The sequence below is a fragment of the Cyprinodon variegatus genome, unplaced genomic scaffold (assembly GCF_000732505.1).
Source record: "Cyprinodon variegatus isolate N-32 unplaced genomic scaffold, C_variegatus-1.0 Scaffold260, whole genome shotgun sequence".
NCBI lineage: Eukaryota > Metazoa > Chordata > Actinopteri > Cyprinodontiformes > Cyprinodontidae > Cyprinodon > Cyprinodon variegatus.
In genome coordinates this window covers 565,575-579,253 of record NW_015150713.1, presented here as the reverse complement: position 1 = coordinate 579,253, position 13,679 = coordinate 565,575, and the positions used below count along the sequence as shown (strand labels likewise).

The following is a 13,679-nucleotide window of genomic DNA, read 5'->3' as shown; positions in this document are numbered from 1 at the left end:
TTTTATTTTTCTACAATAAGATTTTCCACTTATTGCTTTCATGAAATAAAACAAGCATGTCCAAAGTCAGTCCTCTGGGCTCATTGTCCAACAGGTTTTAGAGGTTTCTCTACTTCAGCACAGTTGATTTCCATTGATAGCTGATTAACAGGCTTTTGCTGATCTGAAATCAGAAGAATCAGCTGTGTTGCAGCTGTGAAATGTAAACCTGTAGGACAGTGGCCCTCAAGGACCGACTTTGGGCATGCCTGAAATAAAACCAAGCAAAATCGAATGAATGAAAGAAGAAAATGTAGGCAGAAAGTACTACCTCATGCTTAAAACAAAAAACAAATTCATACCCTTTTATTTTGTATGATTTAGAGAAAAAAAACAAAAACCTTAGTATAGAACATGCTGTAAAGAAGATATAAAAAAACATGAGGAAAACTGAACTTGAACCCTAGATCGCAATAATGGGAAATGACATGTAGTATTTACTATGAATTATTCTAACTGTAGTTATTATGTATGAGTTTTTATATTTCAATCTAAAATAATTTTGATCATTTAGATTCCAAGTATCTAAACAATTATATGTGCTTTAAATAGAGATAAAACTGATACAGGATGCTGCACAAAGTCTGCCTATGTGCGCACTGATTAGTTTTAGTCAGTCAAATGGGAGTCTAAATATATTTTCCAGCATTGATTCAGAGAGAAACTGTAGCAGATGGACAACTAAATAGTTTCAAACCGTATCTAGCAACTATTGAAAGAAAAAAAAAAGCCTACTGTAGGTTTGTGTATTTCGTTTGACTGATAAGTTGCTCCAGCTCAATATGAGTCTCACTTAATTTGCTTTGAAATGAAGATTCCTCCCAACAGTTAACTTTCACCTATCTGGAAGTATTCGCTTACTGCTGACCAGTTGGACCTTTGAAAATATTTTGGTTTTGAAACTTTTGCTAAGATGGAGCCAATCACTTTCACACGTTCAAGCAGTGTAATAAAGGGCTCCTGCACACATATAGTGTTGAGGAGAAACTAACCCGTCAGTTTGATTTAAATAAATAAATTGTGACAGATTGTGACAGTCCTAGTTTGAACACCAGCCCATTAAGCTTTGGAAGACAAGTGTTTTTATTTGGGGTTTGAGGAAAGCAACTGTACTGTAAAACAAATAAATATGTATTTCTAAAGGCATTATTCTGCCTTTATTTGCTAAACTAAAGTTGAATTTGAAAGGCTTAAAATAACATGTTATGCGGACTTTAAAACTAGAGAAGCATAGGTTTTGATTTACAGAAGATCTTACCAGTTGCTCATAACCCACAGCTTTGTTAAATTTTTTTCTTTCTTATTATCTCTGAGTTTTTGTACCCTCCTCCTTCCCCTCCTCTTCCACCTCTTCTTCCTCCTTCATCCCATTAGCTGATTAGCTGTGTACCATTATGGAAGATTGCCAGGGAGGTACGAGATGGACGTCCAATCAGGCCACTTGCTTTTTCCTCCCATTAAACCCCCTCCTTTCTTCCTGGCTTGTTCTCTCTGCTGCAATGATTTCATCTTTCTCATCTCATGGAAGAACTGACCTTGTAGGAAGACCCTTAAATAAAGAATGGGCAGCATGGCTCTGTTGTAGGCTGACTCATCTCTGACTGTGTGAGTTGGCCAAAAGATGTGTCATATTTTAACCAAAAGTCTGGTCTCCATATTAAATGGGGGAAGCAGAGTAAATTGGCAGAGCAGGGTTGACACCGACATATTTCTCCCTGGCAGTCTTTAATGAACAAGGTTTGATTCACATCGGTAGCTAATAGGTGCAGTGCCATCCTGTGGAGTCAAAGCATACATTTTGTGAAAGCACGCTCTATTAATTTGTCCTAAAGACTAGACAGCTGTTTGTATTTATGGAGTGGTGTGCATAAAAAGATAGAAGGATAGTTTTTCCCTGACAGTAGGAGCCATTTAACCATAGAGAAACTGCTTTAAATCCATCTGAATCTGTGTGACAAACTGATGTGAAACTAAATGAGCAGAGGAATCACTTAAAGCAAAAAAGCAGATAGAGGGAAAAAAAACGGAGCTTACATTTACACAACAGAGAAATCCATCTAGCTTGTGATCACACGGTGGCAGGTGAATGTTGTAAGGAAGACAGAGAGAAGCATAGCATTTATTAAGACCTCACCTACCCCTCCTCTTTTCGGGAAACGTACCCGGCAGTGTCCCACTGTCACCGTAATTCAATTTTCCTCTATAAATAACCTTTCTCATAGCGGATTCGCTGGCACATCATTTACTGATTGCAGAGATGCAAGAGCCTCATCTTTCTGACCAGACAGGTCTCCTCGGCAGCTGTTGCTGGTCACTGGTTTATAGAGCAGCTGTGGTTAATTGGGACTTCTTTAATGAGAAAACAACAGCCAACACACTAAAGTAAAAGTTTTCAACACATTTAGTGCTTTGTATGAATTAAGAGCTTGCTCTTTTATGTTCCTGCTGTAAATCTGCATGACTTTATAGAATGAATAACCTCTGTCATCATGAATTAAGACCGTCTGAATCTGAATCTTTTTGGCCAGTGATACCGACCCAATTTTTTCCACAGTGTGCATGCATTCGTTTTCACAGACCTTCTCAGCTCTGCTCGCCTATTCCTATTACAAAGTCTAGATAGATCAGGATTTATACTTACAATAATGGCAGCTCCAAGATCACTGACTCTGGTGACCTAAAACTGGAAGTGTTACATAGCATGACAGGGACAGAAAATTGTTGTCTTTTGATTTTAACTGGATACTTGGCCTGATAACACCCAGCTATCATCTTAAATGATCTCATCAGTCCACGAGGGAAGGATCTATTTGTTTGTTCAAGCTGAATTGATTCATAAAAAGCAAATTTTGTGAGAAAAGGAAGAACTACAGTTGAACTACTAATTTGACATCTGTGCATCCCTTACTCTTCACTTAACACTGATGGTGCTCTGTCTGTCAGGTTTGGGATGTTTGAGTACCTCAGTAACCGTGCGAAGGATGAGAATGGACGACTGGACAGCACCCGTGGCCTGCTCTGTGGGCTCGGAGCTGGTGTCATGGAGGCAGTGCTTGTGGTCTGCCCCATGGAAACTGTTAAGGTATTAATTATAAACTGGTTTATGGTCTGTTGACAGAGCTGCTATATTCGATGATTAGTATGTTGCAAACTGAACACGTCTAATAATTGGTTACATAAAGAATCTGTTACCTGTTTACTGGGTTATTTTTTTCTATGTAAACTGAAAGGGTGCTTTTTTGTACATTGGACAGAATGCTTTACAGATTTATGAAACAAATCAATTGTAAAAAGGTTTAGATCTTCTGGAATGCACTGAATCCAAGATGAACTTGTCAGGGAAATGGTCAAAACAAGCTTTTTACGTCCTCAAGTTTATTTTTCCCTGGAAAGTTTTATTTTCAGTCCCACATGTTTCCTTTCTGTTATCTCCCAAGGTTAAATTCATTCACGACCAGACCTCAGCCAACCCCCAATACAAGGGCTTCTTCCATGGAGTCCGAGAAATTGTCAGGTCTGAAGGTAAAGATACAGTCTTTAATATATGTGACTCGTCTGACTTCTACTGGACCAGTAGGGTATTGCAACTAAGACAAAAAAGGATGAATTTTGACCTGTGTTTTTAACTTGGTGATGTTTAACACTTTTTTTTTTCTACGGTCTGAACAGGACTAAGGGGGACATATCAGGGTCTGACTGCGACGGTTCTCAAACAAGGTTCCAATCAGGCTATAAGGTTCTTTGTAATGACGTCCTTGAAGAACTGGTACAAAGGTCAGTCTGCATGGACCTCCATTGTTTGTGTTTGTTTAATAGGATTAATAGAGGTACTTTCTGTGGGAGGGGTTATGTGCCTTGCTAAAATAAACTGTTAAACTTTTCACATTTTATCATAATACAACCACAAACCCAAATTTGTTTTATTGAGACATTATACAAGAGAACTAATTTAAAGGGAAGGTAGATTATACATGGATTTCAAAAAGCTTTAAAAATAAAATAATTGCTCTCATATCTGAACCCAGCCATCTTGAGATTGATACTGTTCATTTATTTGACATGAAGCCATTATTTCTGTCAGAGCTTCAGAGCTTTGTTAGAAAACATTTATGAACAGGCAGATCTCAGACACACCAAGAAAGACAGCTGAGAGGCTAATAAAGTCGTTGAGACATTTAAAGTCGTAGGGAAGTCATATTTAAATGTTAAATCATTCTGGCTTAAACATGTATAAAAATGTACGCTTGATCAGACTATATTGTCCCAAAAGTTAATAAATTTCTATAAAAAAAAAAAATCCTGTCTTAAAATCTGTTTTTGTTTTTTTTCGTTATTTTATCCAGGCCAGTTAGTTAGACGTCAGCTTGTACACCTAAATTCGGCCAATCATATATCAACGGTCATCTGTCAATCATATTTTTACGGTCATAGCATCTTGATTCATATGTCGCAGCTAATATGTGCAATGATTGAAATAAGACATAAGAATCATTCACTTCACCACTGAGTTCCCTCCCAGTGTAGAGCAGGTGTAGAGCTAACACTGGCAGCCTTGCGAGGCGAGGGCTCGAACATGTACGGCTGTAAGCCTCCTATACCAAACCAAGCTTCTGCTGGCCTGGCGTCCTCTTCCATAACATCTTCCTCCCTGCTTTCCTCCTCTAAATAAAAGTGTTTGACGGAGGAGACTCATCCACGACCTCCGACATAAAAGTCTCCTCCTTTTGCATGTTTCCGCTGTCCATAGTGTTCCTTGACAGTGTCGTTGCTAAGTGCTACTTAGTCCCAATGTGATTTCCCATTGGGAACCTACTAGCACTAAGTTGCTAAATGGTTAGCAAGATGCTTCCGAGACATCGGCTTCAACCAAACTTGCTTGCGAATCTTCCGCCACAACAATCCCACTCTAGAAGCTCTAGAACATGAAGGATAGTTTTCCTTGAGCCCTGACCCGACACCACTGGTTAAGTTCGTAGCATTTAGAAATTCCACGTCAAAGTTAAATCACGTTTAGAAAACAGAAAAGTAATCTATGCTCACATCTCTTTTTATTAAATCTGACTGAGGTTGAACTACTTAAAAGGGAAGAGTTGTCTCTAGTTATGTGATGCTGGTGGAGACATAGCCAAAAAACCTGCAAAATGTAATTTGAAAGACTATTAACTAAGCGACTGAATTCAAATGCACTGGCCTCTTTTTAGGTTTCTGATTTTAAAAGATTCTTTGATCTCCTTTCAATCCTACTTTAATTTTTTTTTTAGCAAATTTGTGTTGCTCTATTAAAACCCATTGATGTCAGGGGTTGAAGCTTGTCAAAAATTAGAAAAGTTCTTGGGGTGTGGATGGGTTTGTAAGGCACTGTACCGTGAATGGATCAGTTAAATTTGTTTGTGTAAATGTAAAGAATCAGAACTCAGATGCTTCTCTCTGTATGGCTAAAGATGAAGAGATTTTGAACCAAACCTAATTTCTCACTCTTTTTCTCACTAGGTGATGACCAAAACAAATCTATGAATCCCATGGTTACTGGGGCCTTTGGGGCTATAGCAGGGGCAGCCAGTGTATTTGGAAACACTCCTCTAGATGTCATCAAGACACGAATGCAGGTACACAGTATGGTCCTTCTGCTTTATTTCAGACTCCAAACAACTGCTATAAATGGTAAATATTAAATACAAAGTTCCTGTTATTTTTGAAGGGCCTGGAAGCTCATAAATATAAAAGCACATTGGACTGTGCCTTGAAGATCCTCAAATATGAGGGGCTGAAAGCGTGAGTTGCTGTCATCTTATCTGTTTTTTCTAAAGTTTATTATGTTTACTTTTAGGTTTTTGCTTTCCTTAGACCTCTTAATAAAGTCCTTGGCAAACTATTACATTTTTAGAACTCATTAGTTTGTCATAATCCAAAGACGGACCTAATATTTTCTGAAATTCTGTATTGAAACAGCTCATCTTTGTGTGTGATTGGACAAATATTCTCAGCTTTTACATTTATACTTCCTTTACAAAGAAGCTATTCACAAGGGCTCATTTGTGCAGAGACTATGTGCCCAGGCGGTGCTGCGGTTTGTTTTTTTTAGTTCCTAAATTCTTCCTCTAGCATTAGCATAAAAGCAACTGATGGCTTTGTTTTATAATTACTTATTTAGAAGAAATAAAAAATAAAACCTAGAAATGATTGTGTTTTGGACATATTATCTTGAATGAAGTGTAGTTTGTGTTCTCCAATTATTAGATGAACATTAAACACTTTATGTCAACATATGTATTTAATTTGATTTATTCAGATAAAAAGTTTATTTTCTTTCCCCTTTATGTCTTTTTTTGGGTTTCTAGTTTCTACAAGGGAACAGTTCCTAGGCTTGGTCGTGTGTGCCTGGATGTAGCCATTGTTTTCATCATCTACGAGGAAGTTGTGAAGGCCCTGAATATAGTCTGGAAGACAGAGTGAGCAGCAGGAAGTGCAAAGAAGATGACACAGACACAGAGAGTTTGCAAGTTTGCTTCTGAATCAGAAAACCAGCTTTTAAGAAGATTTAGTAGAGATTAAACTTAGGTCTGTGTTATATGTTGACCTCAAAGTCAAAATACTGATAGAAAGAGACTGCAGAAAGAGAAGGAGCCTGAGTGGAACCTTTACGCTCTACATCAAGACTTCTGCCCGCCAAAGTAAAATAAAAGGGTCCTTTATAGTTTATAATGCATATAAGAATAGAAAAAAATCACTGTGAAGAATATCTTTTTTATTTACTTCAGATTTATTTTAAGGTGAAACCACACAGACATTTTAAAAGGTATCTATACTTCTCTTTCAACATAACCCAATCATATTTAGGATGATGCTCATCCTGTCAAGGTTTACTACAAGAATGAAGGTATTATTTTGGGCTTTCTTAAGTTAAGCTTTTTTCTCTCTCCAGTTTGCACCCATAAACACTCATGGGTAGATCTTTAATTAATATAAGTTTATATACACAATATTCCAATTATTTTTATACAGTATTGTTGTTTTTAAAAGAATTGCAGTGCAGTTTAATGTATATGTTAATTGTATGCCAAATATCCAACCTTTAAGCTAAAACATAAAATATTCAAATTTTTTTAGAGAAAGAGAACATATAATAAAATTATTATTATTTTTTATTTAAAGATTATTTAAACGAAAGGTATTTACTGAAAACTAAAAGATAAATTATTTACAGACCAGTTGCTGTTAATGAGTGCCAAATGTTTTAAACCTGTCATACATTTCTGTGTGATTAAGCCTTCTGATTAAATTTGTTGGATTTATCTGAATAAAAACAAACATCTCTCCTCAGTTATTGCTATTACCGTACTTTAAAACTGAACCCCTGCAGTAGTCACAGTTCCCTCCTCCTTTCAAATATTGGCAGCCCTGGTGAAGATAAGTAAAAAGCCTTATATGTATTCATCTTTTGTCTCTTAATATTTATTTCACAATCTCATATTGGATATATTTTAAATTGTCCAACCTTCAGTTTTAGTTTTAACTAAAGCATGTTTGTTTCTTTTTATATGACAACATAAGTTTAAATTAAATTGGGTGTAAAAGTATGATCCCGTGGATGATTTCTTGTAGCTACTCTTAAAAATGGGAAAGGCTAGAGAAGACATGGTGGAAATTCCAAAGGTTCACGCTGATTTGTATCAGTCTGAAAATGGCAAATGATCAATTTTAGATAAGCATCCGTGAAAAACAAAGTCGAATGAGAACCTTACGGTCTATTTAAGACTTTTAGAAACATTTTAACTGGGGATGCCATTAACAGTGGAAAGTTTTTTTTATAGGCCCTTGGTTTTAGCCAGAGGTTATCTCTATTGATTGTGGTGTTTACATCAACAGGTCATAAAAAAATTCCAATCATACTTTTAAATGCTAAGGGAAACCAACCCTCTTGAAAACTCCCACTTCCTCTGAACTATTCTCATTGCTTAGATTTATCAATAAATGAGGAGAGGAATCATCAGTACAGATTTCTTTATTTTTGTGAAGAAAGCATTTATGCATTGTATAAACTAGCATATAGAGCATTGTATTCTCACTCATGTGCCTTTTGTTGACGTGTTTCTTGCTAAATTTGTCTGACGTACCTTTATCAGTTTTACTTGGTCTTTTCATTGAGATGTATCTGGTCCCCTTTTCTGGTTAACAAAACAATTTCTGTAAATCTAATGATTGTATGCGAATGAAAATTAATCAAAGTTAATCTTCATTTCCTCATTGAACCCATCAAAGTGGTTGTATTCTCTACTGCCAAATGTTGTCTAAAACAGAATATTACTCTGAGAATATCAGTATTTTCTGTATTGTATGTTCAGGTGTTTCAGGGCTTTGAGGCTGTTTGTGCAATAAGTGTTACCTCTATCTATTGTCTATGTTTCATGTTTTCTGTTTTGTATATGGATATACAAATGTATTAAAAGAAGCAGCTTAAATTTTCAGCCTAAGCAAACCCTTCCTCAGTTACTTTCCTGGTTTTCTGTGCCTTTGGTTTGGACAGATGAGGGTTAAACGGTTTCGTTACACACAAATGTGGGGTGAATAAACTGTCCGTCTTTTGTGTCTCTTAAAGACAAATTTTACATGTTGCTCAAGTAAAATTTCAGGACGAATCCAAAACTACGTAGAAAGCATGTTGGTGTCCAGAGAAATTGAGGAAAATTGAAGTTAAATGATAGAAATGTTTAGCATAGATTAATCCAAAAGCACCAAAAGCATGAGAGATGTTGAACTTATAATAGGCACTTTAAGGTTGTATTCTCCTTATTCACACGTAACAGACGTGTAAATGAACAACACATAAGTACTATCTAAACATGGTATGTGTGCTACAGTTTACAGGTAAACAGGTTTTTTGTGTGCTGTGTTGTACATGCTTGAAGCCTCTTGGATACAATTTGGTGAAAGGTAAAAACTTCTGAATTGTTAGAATAAAAAATATTTTTAATACAGAAATACAGACCAGAATAAAATGATGTCTAATATCTGCTCAAAGGTTGTTCATTTTAAAATACCACAAAAAACAAACAAACAAAAATTTTTTTTTACCAGGTTTAGGTATCACCAAAGAAACAAAACAAGGAGTCCTTTGGTGGAAACATAATTACTGTTTGGATTACAATGAGGCAATTAAAAAACATTGGAAAGACATTTTGTTCAGAACTGAACTTCCTCCTGGCATATTGACAGAAGTTATTTTCTGTTCTCATCCTTTTGGTGATTGTGTTGAGGAATCCTTAATGTTATCATTATTGGTATTTCAAAAATCCTGTGTTTATTATTTATTTAGCTAAATCCTTTTGTTTTTGTCTTGTAAATAATGTCTTATACCTTCTCAAATTATTGTTTTTTTTGTGTAAAATAGACATAGAAATAACACAATTTAATATGAAAACAGAAAAATCTAAAATGTTTACATAGGGATATTTGTTGTCTCTTGTTTTTCTCCTACTATTATTCCACTTGTTTATTTACTGGATTTTCTTTTTCAAATAAGCACCATAGGAAATTGCTTGAGTACAGAATACAGTATATCCCAGGTATAGATTATATGGGTACAGACAGCTGCAAAGTTAATCCAAAACACTAGAGAGAGCTGTAGCTCAAGCACAACCTCCTCTGAATCTCAGCAAACACACACACACACACACACACACACACACACACACACACACACACACACACACACACACACACACACACACACACTTTATTTGCCCTTTTTATCAGAAGAATTCTTTTAATTTCATCATCATCGCTCCCTCATCTTTATCCTTTTTAGAGCATTGAACAGTGCACTGCAACATTAACACAGCAAAACCAAACCTTTCCATCTGCTGCACTAAAAGAAAAGCCATATCCAGGCAGCACTCCCTTTATTTTTGTTCAACATGCCAGCAAAAACTAATTACTCAAAAAAGGAAGAGAGTTGATAATGAAGTCATTTCCAAGAATCCTCGCTATCCTGTTTATATACAGCTAAATAAACACAAAAAAGAAAAAAAAAGCATTAAGAGATATAAAATAATTAATTATGTTAATGACTTCATGTAGTCCTAATTAACGAAACATTTATTTTATTTTATACATTATACAGTTAGGGGGGGAAAGGCTGGCATTTTATGTTAAGGCAAACTGGAGAGATTTATAAGCACTTTGAACTATAATTCCGTTACTGCCCTTCCTTGGGGCTCAATGCTATTGTTTCATTAGCCTTTCCTTCAATAGGGTGGTTACAGTCATTTGCACTGACTGAGTAAAATGATTATCAAGTCACTCATAATTTAAAGGATATTGTGACCTCACACCTTTTCATTGTTTATGAGCTTATCTTATATTTTTCCTCTATCCGTGGTGCTGAAGTTTATTCTATAATTTAGAGATAAAGCTGATCTGTGTAGTTTGCGATTGATTGATTTAGGAAATATATGATAAAAAAAAAAAAAATGAAATAGCGCATGGAGGCCACAAACCAGGGGCCAATACGTTTGGTTCCAACTAGTTTACTCTACTTATAGTTGTTAAAGATCTATTAAAAGTTTCTTTTTTGCTTCACATTTTTGATAACACTGTGCAAATGGGTTCCTTAAGTCAAATCTTGAGGATGTCAAGTGCTACCAATAGGGTCAGTGACTGACCCCGTAAATCCACAATGAAGTGAGAGAGAGAGAGACAAGGAGAGAGAGGAGAGAGAGAAATCGACCTTTCTGGTGAGTACAGTACTTCACACAGTTTGTATCATAAGTGAGTGAAGGGAGCGGCGTCCCTCAGACAATCCGGGCAGCTTTTGCGCTTAGAGTTCCAACTGTAAGCAACTCTCCATTGTTTGTCGGTGGTCTGTGTTTCTTCTTGTTTTTGCTCGAAAAACCAACAAAAATAACTAGACAGCCGTCAGAGAAACTTTGTTAAGTGCGAGTGCAGAGCAGGTGGCCAGGAACAGCGGCCGTGATGAGAGCGCACGGATGGAGGGCTGCGCGCATCGGCTTCTACTTTTGCGCATTTTATGCGCTTTTATGCACTGAGCTTGTCCCGACGGCTGAAGCCGGCTGCAGGGAGAGGGAGAGCCAGAACTGCTGCCCCGGCCGGGACAACAAATGTTTAGAGCGCACAAGGAGAAACACTGTGTGCTACTGCGACAGCTACTGTCAAAAAACCAGGGACTGCTGCGAGGATTACCAAGACGTCTGCCTGATATCTGGTGAGCTGATTGTTTTTCTTGGTCATTTTTGCAGATTATACCAAACGGCCTCCAAAATTCAGAGAAACATGACAACAATTTAACGCTAGAAAACTGTTTTTTTTTCTCCTTCTTATATTCACCAATCAATGTTGGTCCTTTATGGTTTATGTCATGTATTAACTGAATATTTATCCAGATATTTGCCCCAGTACAGATCTATGCTTTTCAAGGTCTCTATTGTGATTAGCCACCCACTTCAAATAACAGAAAACGTCACATGTTCCCCCAATAAATAGATATTAATATATAGACAAAAAATAGATATCTATTTTTTTTCTAAGCATTTATAGCATCCCCAAGGCTTTGTTGTCCTGACCAGTTTCTCTGCATTAACAGTTTATAGGTTTTCTTGTTGCTTATAAGGACAACGTTTTTTTGACAGTGAGGTGACACTTAACCCTGTAACATACTACACATAACTGTCTCCAGAGTCTCCACCATGGCTGTTTGTTGTAGGTGAGAAGCCAAGGTAATGTCTTGTTCTAAGACTTGCAGGACTAAATTTAGTCTTTGTTGTTTGAAAGTTGCCTTCTTGTTAGCAGTTTTTGACCCCCTAACCTTCACATGAAAGCTAAAAAATGCACAACCTAATGTGGACACTGGAGACAAGAAAGACTACCGCAAGTTAAACATGGTTAAATGGTTGGTAACATCCCTGAAACACACAGAGAAACATGTCTGTTCACTACCATTCATTACACATTCATTTCTACTGCCTAACCTAGACCCTAATCATGAACCCAGCTGTCTCGTCATATACCTTTACTAAACTCTATTCACACCTTAGTCTTCAAGCTAACCCCCAAACCAAGAGGATAACTTTTCCCTACGTATTTGAAAGCCCCCATAAAGTAGCATATTCCCAGGAAACTGGCCTGATACTGTCCCCACATGATAACAAACACATAGCCACACATTCAGACACACCATCATCTTGGTTGCTGCTATATATGGGCAAATGAAGGAATGGACATCTTGTCAAGACACTACCAAAGATGGTTAGGATTTCAGTGGTGTTAAGTCTGTAGTTGGACAGTCAGGAGACAAAGAGCTGGAACATTGCAGTCTGAAAATGACCCATAAAACTTTGATGTCAACATTGTCTTAGTGCACAATATAAGTGCCTTTAGGGTCACAGGCACTCCTTGAGTGTTTCACAGTTCTGTCCATTTGCTGTGAGGAAAACAGTCAGCCTTCACCAAGACTCCCTCAAGAGATTACAAAATATGTTCTCTCAATTTGTCTTTTTTATTTGCTAAAGTGATCTGTCTTAAACTGTCCTTGTTGTTTAAATTTTATTAATAAGCATTTTGCTCTTAAAGATAATGTCAAGCAGATAGAGTGCCTTGCAAATGTATGCACACTCCTTGAACTTAGCTATTCTTTGCTACATCACAACCTAAAACATCACTGTATTTTACAGAGAAGCATGTGAAAACAGATGCTCTGAATATAATACAGTATGTCACCAGAACTGAACTGTTTGACCTACAGTATATGCACAGTGCTGTATGTACATGTACATGGTCATCATGGTTGTAATGGTGGCAGAATTGTGCCGTTGAAAAGCTTTTCTTCACCAGGACATGGAAGCATGCAGAGTAAATGAAAACATAAATTGAGCAAAATCCTGTTAAAGGCTGCAATACTTTCAATTCAATTTAGGTTAATTATATAATGCTAATTCACAACACAGGTCTTCTCAAGGCACTTTACAGGGATGATACTGTCAGACTGGTTAGGAAAGCCAGTTGATTGCATCCAGTCATTGACTTGCAAGACATGCTCCTCCTCGATGAGCTTGTTGTTGACTCTTCAGCAATTCCTCTCACCTAGCATGCATGTAGTGATAGTGGAGAGGAAAACTCCCTTTTAACAGTAAGAAACCTCCAGCAGAACCAGGCTCAGTGTGAGCGGCCATCAGCTGAGGCCGATGGGTTTTCAAGGAGATAGAAGCAGTTACTTTACTAACTTTTCAACTCGATACCGATACTAAGGAAAATATTCGATACTCGATACCATTTTCGATACCACAAGGATTAAAAACAAAGACTCTAAAATTCTACAGAAATATTTTCATTAATAAATAAAATACAATAAATAAATACAATAAAGGTTGTCTGCTGTGCACAATATTAAGCAAGCTTGATAAAAAAACTTATAAAATTAAAATGAAGTGTTCCTTCCTTGGCTATGCTTTTACACAAAACAATGACACTAGCCAAACCAGTTAAAAAACAAAAATAATTCTCAGCAGCTGCACCTCTTACTAAAAAAAAGAAGTCTGAAACCGAAAAGTGCACAGAGTTATTCAATCACACAGTGTTCAGAAAGTGCATTTTCCTCTATTCTGCACTTTAGATGAATGACTGCTTAG

General features: G+C 36.7%; 2 protein-coding genes across 3 annotated transcripts in view; both read left to right on the top strand.

Moving 5' to 3' along the window:
- The window catches only part of slc25a1 (solute carrier family 25 (mitochondrial carrier; citrate transporter), member 1), a 28,223-nt gene extending 19,322 nt beyond the window's left edge, over positions 1 to 8,901 (top strand). Inside the window, exons 4-9 of the mRNA XM_015382551.1 lie at positions 2,983 to 3,121; positions 3,477 to 3,561; positions 3,709 to 3,813; positions 5,530 to 5,645; positions 5,738 to 5,811; positions 6,378 to 8,901. Of these exons, the coding sequence (XP_015238037.1) occupies positions 2,983 to 3,121; positions 3,477 to 3,561; positions 3,709 to 3,813; positions 5,530 to 5,645; positions 5,738 to 5,811; positions 6,378 to 6,492 (634 nt within the window). The 3' untranslated portion in view covers positions 6,493 to 8,901. The remainder of the gene's footprint in view (positions 1 to 2,982; positions 3,122 to 3,476; positions 3,562 to 3,708; positions 3,814 to 5,529; positions 5,646 to 5,737; positions 5,812 to 6,377) is intronic.
- Positions 8,902 to 10,783: 1,882 nt separating this feature from the next.
- Positions 10,784 to 13,679, top strand: part of LOC107089661 (somatomedin-B and thrombospondin type-1 domain-containing protein-like) — a 22,450-nt gene continuing 19,554 nt past the window's right edge. The window contains exon 1 of one of the 2 annotated variants that reach the window (XM_015382567.1): positions 10,784 to 11,260. In XM_015382567.1, the coding sequence (XP_015238053.1) occupies positions 11,011 to 11,260 (250 nt within the window). In that variant the 5' untranslated portion in view covers positions 10,784 to 11,010. The remainder of the gene's footprint in view (positions 11,261 to 13,679) is intronic. The other variant, XM_015382566.1, reaches the window with a different exon arrangement.